The sequence below is a fragment of the Hemitrygon akajei genome, chromosome 18 (assembly GCF_048418815.1).
Source record: "Hemitrygon akajei chromosome 18, sHemAka1.3, whole genome shotgun sequence".
Lineage (NCBI taxonomy): Eukaryota > Metazoa > Chordata > Chondrichthyes > Myliobatiformes > Dasyatidae > Hemitrygon > Hemitrygon akajei.
This window is the reverse complement of record NC_133141.1, coordinates 26,419,422-26,440,041: the sequence shown is the minus strand read 5'-3', so window position 1 is coordinate 26,440,041 and position 20,620 is coordinate 26,419,422. Positions and strand designations below refer to the sequence as shown.

At 44.1% G+C, this 20,620-nt stretch overlaps 1 protein-coding gene across 2 annotated transcripts in view; it reads left to right on the top strand.

The window, feature by feature from the left end:
* Positions 1-19,770, top strand: part of LOC140741216 (rho guanine nucleotide exchange factor 25-like) — a 469,368-nt gene extending 449,598 nt beyond the window's left edge. For both annotated transcript variants that reach the window (XM_073071159.1, XM_073071160.1), the window contains 5 exons: positions 3,622-3,699; positions 4,685-4,876; positions 7,710-7,890; positions 12,504-12,748; positions 15,249-19,770. In XM_073071159.1, coding sequence (XP_072927260.1) covers positions 3,622-3,699; positions 4,685-4,876; positions 7,710-7,890; positions 12,504-12,748; positions 15,249-15,329 — 777 coding nt within the window. In that variant the 3' untranslated portion in view covers positions 15,330-19,770. The remainder of the gene's footprint in view (positions 1-3,621; positions 3,700-4,684; positions 4,877-7,709; positions 7,891-12,503; positions 12,749-15,248) is intronic.
* The last annotated feature ends 850 nt before the right edge of the window (positions 19,771-20,620 follow it).

Here is a 20,620-nt window from a genome sequence, read left to right as displayed (position 1 = left end):
TTGCATTGAAATTACACAGCTCAAGACACTAGTCACTTCATGCTCAACCCTTTGATCCCTAACTTTGTCTGAGGTCTTACCAACGTCTGTCTCCACAACCTCTCCACTAACTGTTCTGGCACTCTGGTTCCTGCAACACTAGTTTAAACCCCAACCGCGCAGCATCAACAAACCTTCCCACTAGGGTTTTAGTCCCCCTCCAGTTCAGGTGCAAACCGTCTCCTCTGTACAGGTCTCACCTTCCCTGGAAGAGAGCCCAAAGATCCAAAAATTTTATTCCCTCCCTCCTACACCAGCTCCTTAGCCACATGTTAAACTGTATGATCTTCCTAGTTCTGGCTTCACTAGCGTGTGGCATGGGTAGCAATTCTGAGATCACAACCCTGGAGGTCCTGCCCATTAACTTAGCACCTAATTCCCTGAACTCCCTATAAAGAACCTTGTCATTTGTCCTACCCATGTCAGTCATACCTACATGGGACATGACTTCTGGCTGATCACCCTCCCACTTGAAAATGCTGAGGATTCGATCTGAGATGTCCCGGACATTGGCACCCGGGAGGCAACATACCATCGGGGAATCTCATTCTCGCCCACAGAACCTCCTTTCCGTTCCCCTAACTAACAAATCCCCTATCACCATAGCTCTCCTCTTCTCCCCATTCCCCTTCTGTTGACTGATTTGGTGGGCCAAAGGGTCTCTTTCTATGCTGTTTTGTACCTTTCTTAAAATTGCCGATCCAAACTTGTACTGCAGCACTCCGGCACTTTTGATTTCAAAATGATCACTATGTTTTCAAATCACTTGATAGCTTATTTAATTTCTTCAGTTTCTGTGGGCATTACCAGAATTTATTGTCCATCCCTAGTTTCCCTTGAGATGATGCTAATGAACTTCCTCCCTTTTATTGTGACTTGCTCCATCCCACCAAGCACTCTGACCTTTTCCAGTTGTGGCTTTTTCCATACCCCTGTCTCTGTTACTGCAATATTTACTGTCATGCCTTCAGGGAATTCTATACTATGTTGTCTCAGGGATATCTCATCAGTTCTATCCCTCTATTGGTATGATTATTAGTATGATTAGCCATTAGTAATTCTCTCTTAGATGGTTCACAAAGAAGTTCAAAGAATGCAGTTTCTGGGTACTTGGAGGCACATGATAAAAAAAAGCTGTAGTCAGCACGGTTTCCTTAAGGGAAAATCTTGCCTGACAAATCTATTGGAATTCTTTAAAGAAATAACAAGCAGGATAGATAAAGGAGAATCAGTGGATGTTGTGTACTTGGTTTTACAGAAGGCCTTTGACAAGGTGCCATATATGAGGCTGCTTAACAAATTAAGAGTCAGTGGTATTACAGGAAAGATACGAGCATGGATAGAACAGTGGCTGATTGGCAGGAGGCAAAGAGTGGGAATAAAGGGAGTCTTTTCTAGTTGGCTGCCAATGACTAGTGGTGTGCTGCAAGGGTTAGTGTTGGGACCGATTCTTTTTATGTTATTTGTCAGTAATTTTAATGACGGAATTGATTGTTTTGTGGCCAAGTTTGCAGATAATAAAGAGAGAGATGGAGGGGCAGGTAATGCTGAGGAAGTGGGGAGTCTCCAGAAGGAGCCAGACAGATTAGGAGAATGAGCAAAGAAGTAGCAGATGGAAGGGAAGTGTATGGTCATGCACTTCGGTAGGAGGAAGGAAAGTGTAGACTATTTTCTAAAAGGGGAGAAAATTCAAAAACCAGAGGTGCAAAGGGACTTGGGAGTCCTTGTGCAGGATTCCCTAAAGGTTAACTTGTAGGTTGAGATGGTGATGAGGAAGCCAAATGCAATGTTAGCATTCATTTCAGGAGGACTAGTACAGTATATAAATAGAACAAGGATGTAACACTGAGGCTTTATAAGGCATTCGTCAGACCGTACTTGGAGTATTGTGAACAGTTTTTTGGCCCCTTATCTAAGAAAAGATGTGCTGGCATTGGAGAGGGTCCAGAGGAGGTTCACAAGAATGATTCCAGGAATAAAAGGATTAATGCATGAGGAGCTCTGGGCCTGTATTCGCTGGAGTTTAGAAGAATGAGGAGGGGGTTGGAATCTCATTGAAACCTATCGAATATTGAATGGCCTAGATAGAGTGGATCTGGTGGGGCTGTTTCCTCTGGTGGAGGAGTCTAGGACCAGAGGGCACAGCCTCAGAATAGAGGGACATTCATTTAGAATAGAGATGAGGAGGAATTTATTTGCCAGAGGGCAATGAATCTGTGAAATTAATTGCCACAGATGGCTGTGGAGGCCATGTCATTGAGTATACTTAAAGCTGAAGCTGATAGGTCCTTGATTAGTAAGGGAGTTAAGGTTATGGGGAAAAGCAAGAGAATGGGGTTGAGAGGTATAATATATCAGCCATGATGGAATGGTGGAGTAGACTCAATGGGTTGAATATCCTAATTCTGCTCTAATGTCCTATGGTCTTATGGATAAGCCAGTGTCAGAGGTAGGGAAATTTAAAACACAGAACTGTACAGCAGATTAATAGGCCATTCAGCCTACAATGTCTGTACCAGACACGATGCTAAATTAAACTAAGTCCTTCTGTATGTACATGATCTATGTTCCTGCTTCCCCTGCATATTCATCTGTCTAAGAGCCTCTTTAACACTTTTGCCTCCATAATATGAAATATCTGAGGTCTTGGTTGCCATGCACTTCTTGTCCCGAGTTGGGGATTGGTTATGATGGAAACAGTTTGGGGTAAGAGGTTTTTGCACCAGAACCATTTTCTGGGAAAGAGTCTCTGGCTATCCACTCTGTCTTCTTGTACACCTCCATCAAGTCACCTCTCATCATCCTTAACTCCAGAGAGAAAAGCCCTAGCTCACACAATCTATCCTCATAAAACATGCTCTCAATATCCAGGCAGCATCCTGGTAAATCTCCTCTGTACCTTTTCTAAAGCTTCCACATTCTTCCAATAATGAGTTGACTAGATCTGAACACAATACTCCAAGTGTGGTCTAATAAGAGTTTTATAGAGCTGCAACATTATCTCGCGGCTCTTGAACTTAATTCCCCAACTAATGAAGGCCACCTTCTTAACAACCCTATCAACTTGTGTGGTAACTTCAGGAATCTATGAATAACCTGTATTCTGTCTTCAAGTTGGACCTTCCAAAGTGAATCACTTCACACTTTTCCAGATTGAACTCCATCTGCCACTTCTCAGCCCAGCTCTGCATCCTGTCAATGTCCTGTGGTAGCCTATGACAACCTTCTACACTATCCACAACACCACCAACTTTTGTGTCATTTTGGGAAGATAAGCCAAGGTAGGATTTTCACAGAGAACAACAGAGCCCCAGGGGTGTTGTAGAACAGAGTGATCCTAGGTGTACACGTTCCTTGAAAGTAGTCATAGGTAGACAGAGTGGTGAAGAAGGCTTTTGGTACATTAACCTTCATCAGTCGGGGCAATGAGTTAGTCCAGGATTCTTGTGGGAGACATTTTAGTGCCCCACTCTGGAGTTCCTTTACAGAGTCCTCTCACCTTCCCTCTCTCCACTCTCAAACCTGGGTAGGCAAGGTGAGCCTCCTGCACGTGTCTTAACCTTGTGATGTTTTCCCCTGCAGAAAGCTGTGGAGGTGATGTGTTTTGTACCCAGGCGCTGCAATGATATGATGAACGTCGGTCGCTTACAAGGCTTCGAGGTACCTTTGGCTTTCAGCTGCTTTCCTCATTTTCCAGTTTAACAACCCTCAGCAAGGCTCTTTATTCCACCTTGTAGGCTTAGGAAGGAGTCTGGAGGATGGTCATTTTGCGTTATGAGTCTGTTTAATGTCATGGGCATACATACCCATGTTTATAAATGCTAGGAAATGCAGCAGCAACACAGTACACTACAAACATAGATTACATAAGCTTAAAATAACACAATTTAAATGACAAAACAACACCAGTAACATCTGAGGGGAATATAGTCCAGGATAGTGTTTGGGCTTTTCAGGTCGGCTCAAGAACTTAACGGCAGTGGGGAAGAAGCTGGTGTTGAACCTTGTGGGTCTTCAGGCTCCTGTACTTCCTGCCAGATGGCAGCATTGAGAAGAGGGCATGGCCCTGATGGTGAGGGTCCCTGATGATGGATGCTGCCTTCCTGAGATACTGTCTCTTGTAGATGACCTTGTTGGTGGGGAGAGCTATACCTGTGATGGAATGAGCTGCATCCCACCACTCTGTCATCTCTTGTGGTCCTGTGTATTTGAATTTTTATACCGGGCCATGATGCACCCAGTCAGAATACTTCCAGGACCATAAATCTTTGTCTTCTGGTCTCAAACCAAGTTTTCCACAGAGACATACAGTACGCATGGGAATTAGCTCTGTGCACAAGAAATGAGGTAAAATCGGTGCCCTTCTCAAAAGCTGCTTGCTCACAGTGACATCAGTGTAAGGGCCCATGGTTTAGGCCAGAAATCTAAAGAAGTGGTAATGATTGGGCTCATTGGGCATTGCCCCCCACCCCACAGGGTAGTTGTAGGGTGGACAGCTGATGAGAAATCACACTATGGCCACTCCAGCCTCAGCTCTGAGGTGACAGGTTCAGCTTTGCTGCATTTATCCGCTGTCCTCACTCTGATCACTGAATCGCTGCACCTCAGCAGAATCTGACATGTGCGCCATTCCTTCCAACTCCAGGGCAAGATCACAGCTCAGGGAAAACTCCTTCAACAGGACACCTTCCACGTGATCGAACAGGATGCCGGCTTTCTCTCCCGCAGCAAGGAGCGGCGAGTTTTCCTCTTCGAGCAGATCGTGATCTTTAGTGAGCCACTAGATAAGAAGAAGGGATTTTCTCTGCCGGGTTATCTCTTCAAGAACAGTATTAAGGTGATGGACAGCCTTTTCCTTTTTGCCTTTCTGCTGTGCTTATAGTAGGACAAATCTCTTCCACCTCCGGCTTATGGGCATCTGTCTATCCACCCACTGATGGAACAGAACCTAACCTCTATTTTCCAGACTTCCAACCCAGTTTTAATGGTACAGAGGCTCTCACTCGCTCACAACAAAGGAAACTGAAGTCGGAGTAGGCCATTTGGCCCTTTATTCCTGGTCCACCATTCGTAGAAGAACATAGAAAATAGAATGTAGAATATTACAGCTCAGTACAGGCCTATCAGCATAAAACCTTTTAAACTACTCTTAAGATCAATCTAACCCTTCCCTCCTACATAGCCCTCCATTTTTCTTTTATCCATGTGTCTAAGAGTTTCATAAATGCCACTAATATATCTGCCTTTACCACCACCCGTACACTCAACCACTTCCTGTGTAAAGACTTACCTCTGACATCCCCCCTATACTTTCCTACAATCAATCTATCTCTCACACACACACACACACACACACACACACACACACACACACACACACACACACACACACACACACACACACACACACACACACACACACACACACACACACACACACACACACACACACTCACCCCCCCCCCCCACTCTTGAAACACTCCTTGGACACACTTACATTTACATATTTCCCTCACACCCACAGACACTGACAAATGCTCTTTCACATATTTTCTCTCACTCTTACACACTTGCTCTTGCACATCCTTCCTAGACACACCCATAGACACTTAAACACTCTCACATATTTCTCTCTCTCTCCCCCTCTCCACTCTCCCTCTCCCCTCTCTCCTCTCTCTCTCACTCACACACTCACTGTGAAGCTTAAGGGATCTGGCAGGTCCTCAACTTCCATTTCTGAAGCAGCTCCTTTGAATTTATCAAATTTGAGGTTTTTTATCAAATTGTGAAGCTGTCCAAGCATGCATGGGGGTGGGGGAGGAATAAATGGGGCTTTTTTTTTTGCATTTTAGCTATTGTTTACAGTTTTCCTTTCCTAAGAGCTTCTGAAAGGGTTGAGGAAGTTCGAAGTGCTGGACTGGAAGTGGGATTCAGGATCCTACTCTGGGACTTGACTCTCTCTGATCATCTGAGCCAAGAGGGGGGATGGTGTTAACCTGCTCTTGAACGCAGAATCGCATGGTGAGAGGCCCAGTCACAAATCCTGGCCAGGGCAAGTGCTCAATACGCTAGGAGTCAATCACAGGCAGGAATCCATTTTTATTTCAAATAATGCCAATGCATATAAATACCTACTAGCTCCCAATTAACGAGAGGCCGTTAATTGCTACATCTTTTGTTGCTAGGTTGCAGAATATGTGAGAGATTTCAATGAGCAGAAAAATCAAAAGAGATTGCTTTGCTTTTAATCTATTATTTCTCTTCTACTTAATTTGTTCAAACTCATTCTCTCCCTTGCAGTCTTTCAAGGCAAGGATTCACTGGCTGGCGTGCTCTTTTTTTATTGGTTTCCCATAAATGAATACTTAACACCTTAAGAAACAGGAGCAGAATTAGGCCATTTGGCCCATCAAGTTTGCTTCACTATTCAATCATAGCTAACTTATTTTCCTTCCCAGCCTAAATATTCTGCCTTCTCCCATAACCTTTATGCCCTGACTAATTAAGAACCTATCAACCTCCACTTTAAATATACCCAATGACTTGTCCTCCACAGCTGTCTGTGGCAATGAACTCCACAGATTCACCATCCTCTGGCTAAAGAAATTCCTCTCATCTCTGTTCTAAAGAAATGTCCTTCGATTCTAAGGCTGTGCCCTCTGGTCCTAGACTCTCCGACTATTGGAAACATCCTCTCCATTTCCACTCTATCTTGGTCTTCCAATATTTGATGGGTTTCACTGAGTTCACCCCTCATTCTTCTAAACTCCACAGCCACCAAATGCTCCTCAAATGTTAACACTTTCATTCCAGGATCATTCTCATAAACCTCCTCTGGAGTCCAAAACTACTCACAATATTCCAAATATAACCTGAGCAGAGCCTCTTTTAAATTCCAGTGTTTTCGAAATGAATACGAACATTACATTTGCCTTTTTTACTACCGACTCAACCTGTAAGTTAACCTTTAGGGAATCCTGCACCAGGACTCCCAAGTCCCTTTGCACCTCTGATTTCCAAATTTGCTCCCCTTTTAGAAAATAGTCTATATTCCTTCTACCCCAAAGTGCATGACCATACAATTCATGCACTGTATTCCATCTGCTACTTCTTTGCCCATTCTCCTAATCTGTCCAAGTCCTTCTGCAGGCTTCCTCACCTCTAACCACACCTCCACCTGTCATTGTATCGCCTGCAAACATGGCCACAGCCCATCAATTCTGTCATCCAAATACTGACCTCATCAGACTCTCAACCTCCATGTTGCATGCTCACTGTGTCGAAGCTGAGACTCTGAAGCAAATACATTCTCTACCATGAATCATTTCCCTCAGCTTCCCTGTCCTCTCACACTCAACAACCTTCTGGAGGTCAAACTTGGCCCTTCCAACTCATACTCCTCCGACATACCACATACAATTCATGCTGACACCCCACACCATGACCTTGATGGTTTTCCAATGGACCACTTTTCAAAGATAGTCAGAAAAATCTGTGTTGGTGGGTAGAATTCATCCTTGGGCGACCCAAGTTCAATCTTGATCTAGGATGCTCTCGGTGTGGAGTCTGCATGTGACGGCCCCTCCTGTTCCGCATCACCAGAAAATGAGTGCTACTTCTGTGGTGATTTTTATTTATTGAGTGCTTCTCTCCATCCCACCCCCATTTAGGTTAGCTGCCTCGGCCTTGAAGAAACTGTGGATAATGATCCTTGTAAATTTGCCCTGACCTCACGTGGGACGGATGGGAATATGGTGCGCTACGTCCTACAGGTCTTAAATCCTGAAATCCGGCAGGCCTGGATTTCGAATGTTAGTCAAATCTTGGAGTCGCAGCGGAACTTTTTGAATGGTGAGTGAAACGCAAATAATTGCTGCTTAATTTGAAGGCACAACTCTGGCGTGGGCTCAAGAAACTCTGCAGAAGCTGGAAATCTTGAGCAACACACACACGAAATGATGGAGGTGCTCAGCAGGTCAGGCAGCATCTATGGAGGGGTATAAACAGTCAATGTTTTGTGTTGAAACCCTTCATCAGGAAGAATAGACTGATGAAGCATCTCGGCCTGAAATGTTGACTGCTTATTCCCCTCCATAGATGCTGCCTGACCCGCTGAGTTCCTCCAGCATTTTGTGTGATTCCAGCATGGGACTGGTCAATGGTTTATTATTGTCCTATGTATCAAGATTCCGTGAAAAGATTTTATTTGCAGGCATCCGCTCAGATCATTCCATACACAAGTACACTGAGGTAGTACAAAAGGAAAACAATAAAAAGAATGCAGGGTATAGTGTTACAGTTACAGAGAAAGGGCAGTGCTGGTAGACAACTAAGGTGCAAGGGTCATGAGGTAGATTGGGAGATCAAGTATTCTTCTTTAGTATATGAGGGACTATTTGTGAGTCTGATAACAGTGGGATAGAATACAAGAGGTTCTGCAGATGCTGTAAATCCAAAGCAACGCAGACAAAATGCTGGAGGAACTCAGCCGGTTAGGCAGCATCTATGGAGAGGAATAAACGGTCTGTGTTTCAGGTAAAGTCCCTTCACTAAGTGCTAATGAATTTCTGAATGGACATCAAAGCCATGAACACCACCTCACTATTCAATTTAACTATTTTTTTATTTATATATACTTACTGTAATTTACAGTTTCTATTATCATGTATTGCATTGCACTGTTGCCACATAACAACAAGTTCCACAACATATGCCGCTGATATTAAACCTGATTCTGATATGGAAAAGAATAAACAGTTGATGCTTCATTTCATTTCACGGTACATGGAACAAGCTTCCCAAAGAAGTGGTTGAGGCGGGTACAATGTTATCATTTAAGAAGCAACACTGGAAGTTGGGACTAACTGGGAGGGAGGGGGTACTCTTGGGCCAGCAGGGCCTGTATCCATGCTACATTGCTCCATATCTCTGTGGCTCAAAGTCAAGACAGTGTGTGAGTCGGAAGGGAAACTGCAGCTTGTGATGATACCCCACACTTGTCCCTGTTCTGTCATGTGGGAAGACAGTGGCAGATTTGCCTGTAATTTTAACTCCACATTCCTGTCTACCATTCCCCATCCCCGGTAGCCCTTCACCCCCACATTGACCTTTATCATTGACCTTTTTGCTTATCAAACCTCCTTCTTCCTCTGCCTTAAAAGTATTCACTGACTCTGTGCAGTCCTTTGAGGAAGAGAGTTCATTAAATAATGCCATTAAGTTGTCTAAAACATAAAATCGCCATTTAGGTAGGCTGCTAAGTTGGTTGAGCACCCTCTGGTCTAGCTGATCTTCTACCTGTGATCCCTGTCCCTATTCCAATGGCTTACCATCATTCTGTGATCAACTAATTGCCAAAAGACCATATGACCCGAAGATATAGGAGGAAAATTAGGCCATTTGGCCTATCGGATCTGCTCCACCATTCCATCATGGCTGATTTATTATCCCTCTCAATCCCATTTGCCTGCCTTCTTCCCATAAACCTTTGACACCCTGATTAATCAAGAACCTATCAACCTCCGCCTTAAATATACCCAAAGACTTGGCCTGCAAGCTGTCTGTGGCAATGAGTTCAACAGATTCACCATCCTTTTGCTGAAGAAATTCCCCCTCATCTCTGTTCTAAAGGGACATCCTTCTAATCTGCGACTGTGCCCTCTGGTTCTAGACTGACCCACTCCACATCCACTCCATCTAGGCCTTTCAACATTCAATACATTTTGATTCTCCCCACCCCCATTCTTCTAAACTCCAGCAAGTACAGGCCCAGAGACATCAAACACTCTCAAATGTTAGCCCTATCAAGATCATCGAGCTGCATCTCCTGTTCATCACACGGTCTGTAAGGAGCTGCAGCTTGATGCACTTCATGCAGATGTAGTTATCAGGGAGACTGGTGATCTCCCAAACTTCCCACATCTCACATAAAGAACATATCGTTAACTCCAGACACATTCTCAGCACACTAGCTATGTACTAGCAGAAGAAAATTGCTGGAAACTTACTTAGAATGTCCACCTATTTTGTCAGCTCCATCTTGGGCACTAGCCTACAAAGTACCCAGGACACCTTTAGGGAGCGGTGTCTCAGAAAGGCAGCGTCCATTATTAAAGACCTCCAGCACCCAGGGCATGCCCTTTTCTCACTGTTACCATCAGGTAGGAGGTACAGAAGCCTGAAGGCACACACTCAGCGATTCAGGAACAGCTTCTTCCCCTCTGCCATCCGATTCCTAAATGGACATTGAACCCTTGGACACTACCTCACTTTTTTTAAATGTATGGTATTTTTGTTTTCTGCACAATTTTTAATCTATTCAATATACAAATACTTTATAAACTATACTGAATAAATTTACTTATTTATTTATTATTAATATTATTTTATTTTTCTTCTATATTATGTATTGCATTGAACTGCTGCTACTAAGTTAACAAATTTCATGTCACATGCATAATAAATGTGATTCTATGCTAGCCCAAGCCTTTCTATCACCTAAGCCTGCTGATCCAAAGACTGACCACTCTAACACTCTCCACTTCTGTGGCCACAGTGGCCGCTCCACTTCTTTTTATTAGCTCCTGCTGAAAAGTCCCAAAAGCACCCAAGCTCTCTTTAAACCTCATGCTACATCACCAACGAGTGGCCTCTCATGCTCATTGCAGCCTGTCGAAATTGCCTTCTATTACAGATTTAGTTTATTTGTTTACCTTGTGGTTAAGTTGTTCTTTGCTCTTCAGTTCCTTAATGTTGCACTCTTACTTCAGCTAGTAATCTTCACTCTTTCTCAGCATCATTGGCCTAACTCCACTGACATCTGTCCTGCTGAGTCAATCCGATTGAAACATAGAAAACCTACAGCGCAATACAGGCCCTTCGGCCCATAATGCTGTGCTGAACATGTACTTACTTTAGAAATTACTTAGGGTTACCCATAGCCCTCTATTTTTATAAGCTCCATGTACCCATCCAGGAGTCTCTTAAAAGACCCTATCGTATCCACCTCCACCACCGTCATCAGCAGCCCATTCCACGCACTCACCACTCTCTGTGTAAAAAAAACGCCACTGATATCCCCTCTGTAACTACTTCCAAGCACCTTAAAACTATGCCCTCTTGTGCTAGCCATTTCAGCCCTGGGCAAAAGCCTCTGACTATCCACACGATCAATGCCTCTCATCATCTTATATAGCTATTGCATGCTGGGTACTTTGGTCAAGTTGGAACCTTACATTTTACTGAAAATCTTACTTGGTCAAACATTTAGCCGTCAGTTTGGTAAGTTAGTAAATTTGCTACATTCAGGGAGGAGGTACAGGAGTTGAAGGCACACACTGAACATTTTAGGAACAGCTTCTTCCCCTGTGCCATCAGATTTCGGAATAGTCCATGAACCCATGAATACCACCTCACTATTTGTATTATGCACTATTTATGTTTATTGTACTTTATAGTAAATTTGTATGTCTTGCACTGCTGTCACAAGACAACAAATTACATGACCTGTGTCAGAGATAGCACAACTGATTCCAATTCGGATTGGTTTATTATTGTCACCATAATAAGATATATTGTAAGAGCAGAATTAGGGCATTCAGCCTATCAAACCTACTCTGTCAGTTTTAGCTGATTTATTTTCACTCTCAATTCCAATCTTCTGCTTTCTTCTTGTAACTTATGTTGCCCTGACTAATCAAGAATCTATCAAACTCTGCTTTAAATATACCCAATGACTTGGCCTCCACAGCTGTCTGTGGCAATGAATTCCACAGATTCACCACCCTCTGGCTAAAGAAATTCCCCCTCATCTCTGTTTTAAATGGATAGCCTTGGGTATGAGGCTGTGCCCTCTTGTCCTAGACTCCCCCACTATTAGAAACATCCACTCTATATAGGCCTTTCAATATTCAATATGTTTCAATAAGATACCTCCTCATTCTTCTAAACTCCAGTGAGTACAGGCCCAGAGCCATCAAACGCTTCTTATGCATTAATGCTTTCATTCCCAGGAATGGACTGAGATAGAGCGAATAACATTGTTTTACATACCATCCTTACAGATCATTTCCCCACATCAGTACATTGAGGTAGTACAAGGAAAATCAATAACTGTGTGCAGAATAAAGTGGTACAGTCTCAGAGAGAGTGCAGTGCAGGCTGACAATAAGGCGCAAGGACATAACAAAGTAGACAGTGAGGTCAAGAGACTTATGTACAAGGGGACCATTTAATGGACTTACAATTGTTCCAACATATTTGGGCAGGTACATGGATAGAAAGATTTCAGAGGGATTTGGGGCAAATGCAGGCATATAGGAGTAGCTTAGATGGGCATCTTTGTCAGCATGGACCAGCTGGACTCTAAATACACTTGTGGATCTCCTTTCAATGTTAAAAACATTGTGTAGATTGTTATTGTTGCATTAACCAAAGAGGATCATCTTTTCATTCCCTCTCTCCAGCTCTGCAATCTCCCATTGAATATCAGCGGAGGGAAAATAAATCCAACAGCCTGGGGAGACCACGTGATACCAGGACAACACTGGCCACCTCAGGCGGTATGAGGCCCCACTCTTCCGCATCCATGGATAGAAACCAGTTTCCCTCCATGAAGGCCTACAACACATCACTGCCAGCCTTGTTCCTGCCCGCCTGCAGGACAGGTGATGTTGCCTTGGATACACATCAGCCACAAAGCCAAGAGAAGGTAAGTGCTGGGTCCTGGTGTGGCTCTCACGGCAGTCTCTACAGCTTGCCCTGAACAAGGCCTCTCCTACGTTGCTCTGTGGCGCTTCAGACTCTACACAGGAGCAAGAGTGGGTCACTCGGCCCTGTGAGCCTGAACCTGCCATGACTGATCTCAGAATCAAGTTTAATCACATATACTCTGTGTCAGAATCACGACGAGCATATGCTAGGAAATGTATCTTGTCGCAGCTGTACAGTGCAAGATGTAAAAGTTATTCTAAGTTACAATTAAAAAAATAAAATATATGAACAGTGCAAAAGAGGAATAGTGAGGGAGTGTTCTCGATTTATAATCCATTCAGAAAACTGATAGCGGAGAGGAAGAAGCTGTTTTTGAATCGTTGGGTGTGGGTCATCAGGGTCCTATACCTCCTCCCAGATGGTAGTGATAATCTGCCTCAGGCCTCGTCTGCTCTTTGGTGCCAGTTCCCCGAATTCCCCAATCTTTCAAAATTTGTCGACCATCTCATTAAATCCACTCAGTGATCTGATCTCCACACCTTTCGGGGGTAGAGAATTCCAGAGATTTACCACCCTCTGTGAGACATTTTAAATGATCCGCCCTTCAATCCTCATTTGAGACTCTCCCACTAGTGGAAACATCCCACCATCTGCCTGTCAAGCACCTTCAGGGTTGACAAACTTCAGTAAGCTCACTTCTCCTTCTGAGCTCCAAAATACACTGAATGCCCCTCTCATTATTGGAATTAACCTGTTGAATCTCTTTTCTTGACTGCCTGAAAAGCCAGTATGGCCTTCATTAGATAAAAGGACCAAAACTATACACTGTACTCCAGGTGTGGTCTCACCAACACCTTGTACACTTGTAACAATGCTGCCCTATTCCTCAATTCCAGTCCTCTTGCACTTGAGGGCTATACATGTCATAAACTAAACTGCTGGTTCCCAATCTTAGCCAATGTGGTGTGAGAAGTTTCACTGTTGGATTCAGTGCTCCAGTTCAAAAAGAATGGAGCCTGCTGCTCTACTCTCTCTACACTGTGTGGCTACGCACAGCTCACAGCTATAAATTCGCCGGTGATGCAACTGTTGTCGGTAGAATCTTAGATGGTGACAAGGAGGTGTCCAGGAGTGAGGTAGATCAGCTGGTTGAGTGGTGTTGCAACAACAACCTTGCACTCAACACCATTAAGACCGAGGAACTGATTGTGGACTTCAGGAACGGGAAGTCGAGGGAACATCCACCAGTCCTCAATGAGGGATCAGCAGAGGAAAGGGTGAGCAGTTTCAAGTTCCTGGGCGTCAACATCTCTGAAGGTCTATCTTGGGCCCAAAATTTTGATGCAATGAAGAAGGAGGCATGCCAGCGGCTATATTTCATTAGGAGTTTGACAAGATTTGGTATGTCACCAAAGACTAGCCAATCTCTACAGATGTACCGTGGAGAGCATTCTCACAGGCTGCTTCATAGATTGGTATGGAGGGGCCACTGTACAGGATTGGAAAAAGCTGCAGAATGTTGTAAACTCAGCCAGTTCCATCATGGGCGCAAACCTTCCCACCATCGAGAATTCCCACCATCTTCAAAAGACACAAAGTACACTGCAGATGCTGTGGTCAAATCAACACAAACAACACGCTGGAGGAACTCAGCAGGTCGGGCAGCATCCATGGAAATGAGCAGTCAATGTTTTGGGCTGAGACCCTTCGTCAGGACGAAGACAAAGTCCTGACGAAGGGTCTCGGGCCGAAACATTGACTGCTCATTTCCACGGATGCTGCCCGACCTGCTGAGTTCCTCCAGCGTGTTGTCTGTGTTGATCTTCAAAAGACAATGCCTCAAAATGCATCCAACATGAAGGACAACCATCACCCAAGGCATACCCTATTCTCTTTATTCCCATCAGGTAAGGGGTAGAGGAGCCTGAAGACACACATTTTATATTTTAGAAACAGCTTCTTCCCCTCTGTCATCAGATTTCTGAACGTTGCATGACCCCATGAACACTACCTCACTATTTTGCTCTCTTTTTACACTACTTACTTATTTTTATATTTTTCTTATTGTAGCTTATAGTAATTTTTTTTGTATTGCAAGGTACTGCTCCCACAAAACAACAAATTCAATGACATATGATAGTGATAATAATCCTGATTCTGATTCTGATTCAGCTTTGGGAGAGAAAAGCCCTTTGAACCTCCTCCAGTGAGTTTTGCTGGAGCATTAGATGTACCCCTTGAGGGAAAACAGCCCAGCAACACTCCGAGGATTTGTCACACTGTCACTGCCAATGGGGCCCTACCACAGGCAGTGGAGGGAAGAGAAGGGAAGGAAACTGGTTCGGAGAATTGGCTAGAAAGGATAATAAAACCACAAAAGCACACTCTCTTAAAAAGTGCCTGGTGGTTTGAGAGGAGGCGAAGTCTAGCATGTGCTGTGGTGGGGTTCCTGAGACTGAAACGGTGATCCTCTTTCCTTGTCTGACTCTCTTCCGCAGTGCGCCAGGGATGGAAACTCTGCCAAGAGTGATGACCCACGTCACAACTCAGAGGACAAGCTGGACGAAATCAACCTATAATATCGCTGCTTTGTTGTGTTTTGTTTTTGCTTAGAGGAACTTAGGGTTCAGGAGCTTATACACCAGGGGTTCAGGTAGCAACTTTCAGTTCTCTGTCCATGAACTAATTCCCAGCATAAGTCAGTTGAGGTTTGACGAGCATTGACAGATTGTATCAACCGGATTTGTTTCAACTATCAACAGTGTTCTCCTGCACACTAGTTATGTGTGATAACAGACACAAATTCCTAGAAAGTCAAAGGCATTGTGCTGTCATGCTTTTCATTTCATTCTTGCCTTCTGAGTACAGTTTCTACATAGGAATATCATAACTCAGTGGTGAAGTGTCTATTTAACTCTCCCTTTGATTGGCCAGCCCCAGTAAAGGTAGTTGTTTCATCACTGGTAGACAAGGCTTTTCTTCTAAGATAAGGCCCATTGAGTGTGTTCTCCAAATGAAAGTCAGCTACCTTCAGTGGCCAGTGAGAGATCCCTGCTCAGCAGGAGGGGAGAATTACATTAAGCTTCACCCATGAAGTAGGTCAGTCAAGGTTACTTTCGAAAAGTGTGTGATCCACTCCATCGGAATCACTGAGGCACCAATGTGGTGTTTTCAATGTCCTCCCCATTCGCTTTCCTCACAGTCCTGTGTCCTGCCAGTTAATACAAGCTCAACTCCCCATCAGCAGAGAGCTGGCAGTGTAAACTCCTGTCACAACTGGAGTCCAAGGCCAAAGCTTCAGAATAACGGTACCTGCTGTCTCCAGAGGAATTGTATCCAGCTTTTAGCACACTGTACAGTGCTTCTGAATTTTATCATTGGTGTTTGAATATTGAACATAAACCCTGATGCCCTCATTGACTAGAGAGGGGGAAAGCAGGAAGGTGACCCCAAGATTATTGTCACCCAAAATGCAAGTCAAAGCATAGTCGGCCTCCTGTAGTGAAGACTATTGAACACCACTTGGAGAAATTGTGAGAACACTGCCAACGTAAAGGTTAGTTCGAGGTCCAGATGCAACTGCAACGTTCTGAGGAAGCGGCCAAACCAAACAGTGTCAGGCAAGGTGGGAAGGGAAAGAGCGGTTGACCCTTCATGAGGTAAGGCCAAATTTCCAGTGCCAGTGTCCAGCCACGTTGTCATAGTCTGCGCCATGTGAGAAAGATCATTGTAAACATCTCCAAATTCATGCTCCATATCTGCTTTTCAGTTTGAAGCATAGAATATTACAGCACAGAAACAGGCCTTTTGGCCCTTCTTGGCTTCTTTTTAGCTTCTGAAATTTGGACTAGTGTTCCAGTCTGTGACCTTCATTGCTACCCCAGCGGTCTGTCTCAGGCCCGCTAGAAGCTGGGAGAACAGCCCATGAGCTTCTCTGCAACTTCCAAGTTCCTGCACTGCATCCATAGGCATGTACTTCGAGCTGGGCTCACTCGAATGGCTCCTTGTCCCAACCAATCAGATGTGCAGAGTCTACCGCACCTCAGCTGCTTTGCGGCAGTCCATTCGTTCCCACTCCTGGTCAGCACTAGTGCAGTATCAAGGTGGTAAATGAATAAAAACAAGAACGACCTTGCCTTGGCTGAAGTCAAGAAATAAATGATTCCAGGCTCCCTTGAACACTGCAGTTAATGTGTAAATAGTGAATCAGAATATGCTCCAAAGGACACTCTCAGTCTGAGCTGGTATGATTACATCCATTGTTTGATGTTAATCCTTGAGAGTATGCTTGCTTACATTCCAGCACTTAATGATGCACTCTTCCTGACCTGTTCCCTGCCTTTTCTCAATGTTCAGATCCCGCCACTGGAATGGGCTTGTTCTATGAGTAGAATTATAATCAGCCTACCCAGTTAGTGACCTTATCAAAGGATTCAGATGTGGCCAACTTATGGTACATACATCCTCTCTGGAATGTGTATGTGCTTGATATGTGCAATCTCTTGTTTAATTTGAGAGTAAGCCTCACGATTTCCTGATCTGGTATGAGCAGTTTGAATGTTTGGGAGCAGAAGAATGTGCAAGCTGGGCAGCTTGTCAGAGGGATTTGAAGTATATTTATAAATGAAGCCTGTATTTTGGCATCAGCAGGGAATTAGGCGCCTTCTTCTGAAAATGCTGTTTTGAGCTGGAGTGGCTTTTACACAGTGCCGAGGGGGATTCCTGACCCAAGTATTCTTCACTAACCTAGGACTCAACAGCACTCCCCTCCCAACCTAACATTTACCCATGCTCGTTTTCCAGTGGGAAAACTTGGTCAGGACCAAGTTCTGTGAAAATCTTATCTCAGGTTTAACGGCCTCTTTTGCCACATTTTAATTCCAAACAGCCTAGGGTTTTCACAGATCATTGAAAGGTATTCTTCCATAATTACCTGAAAACATCCAGAATTCAGTATAACTGCTGAACCATGTGGGAAGCTCTTCCATGTTTTACACTCAACAGCAAAAGAATGATGCTCAGTTACTAGAGTTTTAATTGTTAGCACAAATTGAAAGACTCCAATCTTAGAGGCGATTAAACTAGAAACTCTTAGTAGGTCAGGCAGCAGCTGCGGAAAACGAAACAGTTAATGTTTCAGATCCAAGCCCCGTCATCAGTCCTGTTGAGAGATCTTGGAGCAGAAACATTAGCTCTGTTTTCCTCTCCACGGATGCTGCCCGACCTGATGAGTGTCCTCAGCACTTTCTGTTCTGGTTTACGATTTCCAGCATCTGCAGTGTTTATGCTTTTCACCTGCTGACAAGCAGGTGCCGCGAGATTGCTTTACTCCAGATCCCAATTCTCTGACACCTTCCTGACATTCAGCGAACTGTCCCACGTTGCAAAATGAATACAAAGCATTTCCGCTGTACTCACGCCCCTGTGCTGAATTTCAGATGGCGGTTTACCTGACATTAGTTTGGCCTTCTGCTGCTGATGGCATCTCATGGGCCAAGGATTGGTAGTGCTACATTATGTGGTTCTTCATATCACACAGCCATCCAGCATAGAAACAGTACCTTCATCTATCGAACCCATGCCGCATACTGAATAATCATTTAACTAAACACAAATCCCCCGACATTTCTATGGCCGACCCCTCACCCACGCAGTTTCACAATTAGTTCATAAAATCACCTGACTTTCAGCTGTGGGAGGAAATTGGAGCACCTGGGGAAACCCACATGGTCGCAGGGAGAGCGTGCAAACTCCACAGAGACAGCACCGGAGGTCAGGTTTGAACTCGGGTCTCTGGAGCTGTCAAGTAGTCGCTCCACCCAAAGTGTATGATATTACCCCCCCCAATCACATGACGGTTTTACCTTTAAATAGCAGTTTAAAAATGTAAACTGGAGCTTGGGAAAATATTTAGAAGTGACATGGCTTTGGGAAATAAGGTATGGGACAAAATTGAAACAATCTCATCACTTTATGGAAACAGCATTAGTTTGGTATCCTGGGAAGAGGAAGGGACCATCCAGTTAAATCATGTCGGACTCCCATCCCTTTTCCAATTGGGGAACAGGCAGGAAATTGGAGCTGAGGTCGAGATTAGAACAGCTCTGATCGTATTCAGTGGTGGTGCGGGCTTGAGAGGCCAAAGGGCCTACTCCTGCCCCCTTTCCTTTTGCTCATTTGACACTCATTGTCCACAGCCTTTCGGGAGAAAAGATCTCCACACATCCACAGCCCTTGATGTAAAATAAAATGTGTTTCTTAATTTTGCCCTTGGTAGTTATTTTAAGATTATCTTTCTATGGTCTATATTTTCCTTCAGAGGAATAATTTCTCTGGAATCTCATTTCCTATTGAATCCTTGTAGCATTTTAGACACCTTGATTAGATCTGCACTGAACACAAGAGAATGTAAGTCGATTTTGTGTGACCTATCTTCCTACCTAAACCTGCTCAAGATTAGGAGATCCACAGAATTCTTTTGATGGTTCTTCTGGTAATATTACTGAACTGAATCCCAAAGGAAACTTTTCCTTTGAGCTGAATTATACCTCTTTTAGGTCACAATTAGTGTGTCGTACAACAGGCCTCAACTGTAGTGGCTGATACTTGGGGTTCTGATCATTATTGACCAGAGCAATTGGGGTGGCTTTACCAAGGAAAGTTTTGACCTTAGCAGGTGAAAGGGGCAAGACTGAACATCAGTCTGCTGAGCCTTCAGGGTGGCCAGTGATTCACCACCGCCCTCCTAGCACAAGATGGAGGCATGAGGGACTTCAAAAGGGAAATACGAGTTGGGGGATTAGGTCAATGGAATGTATGGTTCCAATTACCAATATATCTTGTGTCAGTTTGTCGTTGCATTTCCACAGAGTTCACTGCTGAGCATTTTTCTGTGTATTATATTCCTGTACATGCATGTTTTAATAAAATATTGTCTTTTAAAGAAATGTTGAGATGGAGTACAATGCTGTTGTATCATATATCAAATTAAAACTGAAAAACTTTTAAAAAATTATCAAATGCTTTTGTTTCTTATGTTCTCATAAGACACTGAGGTAGGAAGCACAAGAGATTGCAGACGCTGGAATCTGGAGCAACAAACAATCTGTGGGAGGAACTCAGCAGGTCGAGCAGCTTCTGTGAGAGTCATAGAGAACGAAAGCACAGAAGCAGGCTCTATGTCCCATGCAGAACTGTTATTCTGCCCAGTCCCATTGACCAGCACCTGGACCATCCCCCTCCCATCCATGTACCTAACTAATTTCTCTTAAATATCGCAATCAAACCCACATGCACCACTTGAACTGGCAGCTCGTTCCACATTCTCATCATTCTCAGAGTGAAGAAGCTCCCTCTCAGGTTCCTCTTAAACATTTCACCTTTCACCCTTCACCCATGACCTCTAGCTCTAGTCTCACCCAGCCTCAGTGGAACAAAAGCCTGCTGCCATTTTCCCTATCTATACTCCTCATAACCTTGTATGCCTCCATCAAATCTCCCCTCCTTCTCCGACGCTCCAGGCAATAAAGTCCTGACCTTTTCAACCTGTCCCTATAAATCAGGTCCTCAAGTCCACGCAACATCCTGGTACATTTTCTTTGTATTCGTTCAATCCGTACTCTTTCAGCAGTTCGTCTCACAGATGCTGCTGAGTTCCTCCAGCAGGTTGTGTGTTATGCCCAGGTACAATATAAAGTCACCTCCTTTAAGCCTTGCATTGATATAGCACCTTTTGCGATCTCAGTTCAACAGAAGGGTCATTGGCTGCAGTCTACCATCACTGCAGGACTTACGAGGGGTGATTGATATGTTCGTGGCCTAAGGTAGAAGGAGTCAATTTTAGAAAACCTTGCACATTTATTTTTCAACA